At 38.2% G+C, this 862-nt stretch overlaps 1 protein-coding gene across 1 annotated transcript in view; it reads left to right on the forward strand.

Moving 5' to 3' along the window:
- The window catches only part of LOC119591553 (ADAM 17-like protease), a 17,939-nt gene that overhangs the window by 8,499 nt on the left and 8,578 nt on the right, over positions 1-862 (forward strand). Inside the window, exon 8 of the mRNA XM_037940304.1 lies at positions 666-804. Coding sequence (XP_037796232.1) covers positions 666-804 — 139 coding nt within the window. The remainder of the gene's footprint in view (positions 1-665; positions 805-862) is intronic.

Below are 862 nucleotides of genomic sequence, written 5' to 3' on the forward strand. Positions count from 1 at the left end.
TGGATAAATTCACAAGTGGTTGATAATAAATTACACAGTGGAACCATAAATTGATGGTGGACCTGATAACTTTGAGAAAGCAAAAGCAAAATGTCTTTCTTCCATTAGGATATATAATTATTCTAAGATCCCTGTAGTCCATTCCCTCAGTTTTAAAGGATATTTACATAAGGTTTACTGACTGTCTGGCATTTGAGCAATCTGGTAGTCACCTAGCTTGGCTGATAGTGCAAGTCCCACAGCTACACACAGCCCTAGTGAATCAGCAGTATCTGGTCAGGCAAGATATATATTAAACTCAGGTGTCTAGGAGTGAAATAAAAGAGAATAGACCCTTGTTCTTGGGCATCATAGTTTTAACTGTATTATTAAATAACCTCCATCAATACTGAAGGCAAAGTATTATTTAAAATGCTATAGTCACTCAGACCTCATATTCTGTTATTATTATGAGATTTATATGTAACCTGCATTACTACCTTTACTACCTAAAGTATTGTTTAATATAAAAAGCATCCTGGTGTGTGTTTGGGAATGGGATTGTAGTGAATGCATTGTAGAAATGCAAGTGTTTTATCTGCTTAAGGTTTATAAAGTTATTAGAAATTATAGGTTAATGCAGCAAATCTTCATCTTCGCTTTATGGTTGACCTTCTCTCCTAAAGGTGTTTAGCCGAGAATACTCTCATAAGGATTACTGCTTGGCACACCTCTTCACCGACATTAAGTTTGAAGGGGGAATCTTGGGCCTTGCTTATGTAGGATCTCCTCGCAGGAACTCAGTTGGTGGAATCTGCACTCCAGGTGGGTTCCCTGCTCAGGAAACAAGACCAGGTCTTGATTTCCTTAGTTTGCGCGCGCG

The sequence above is a fragment of the Penaeus monodon genome, chromosome 28, assembly GCF_015228065.2.
Source record: "Penaeus monodon isolate SGIC_2016 chromosome 28, NSTDA_Pmon_1, whole genome shotgun sequence".
Classification (NCBI taxonomy): Eukaryota; Metazoa; Arthropoda; class Malacostraca; order Decapoda; family Penaeidae; genus Penaeus; species Penaeus monodon.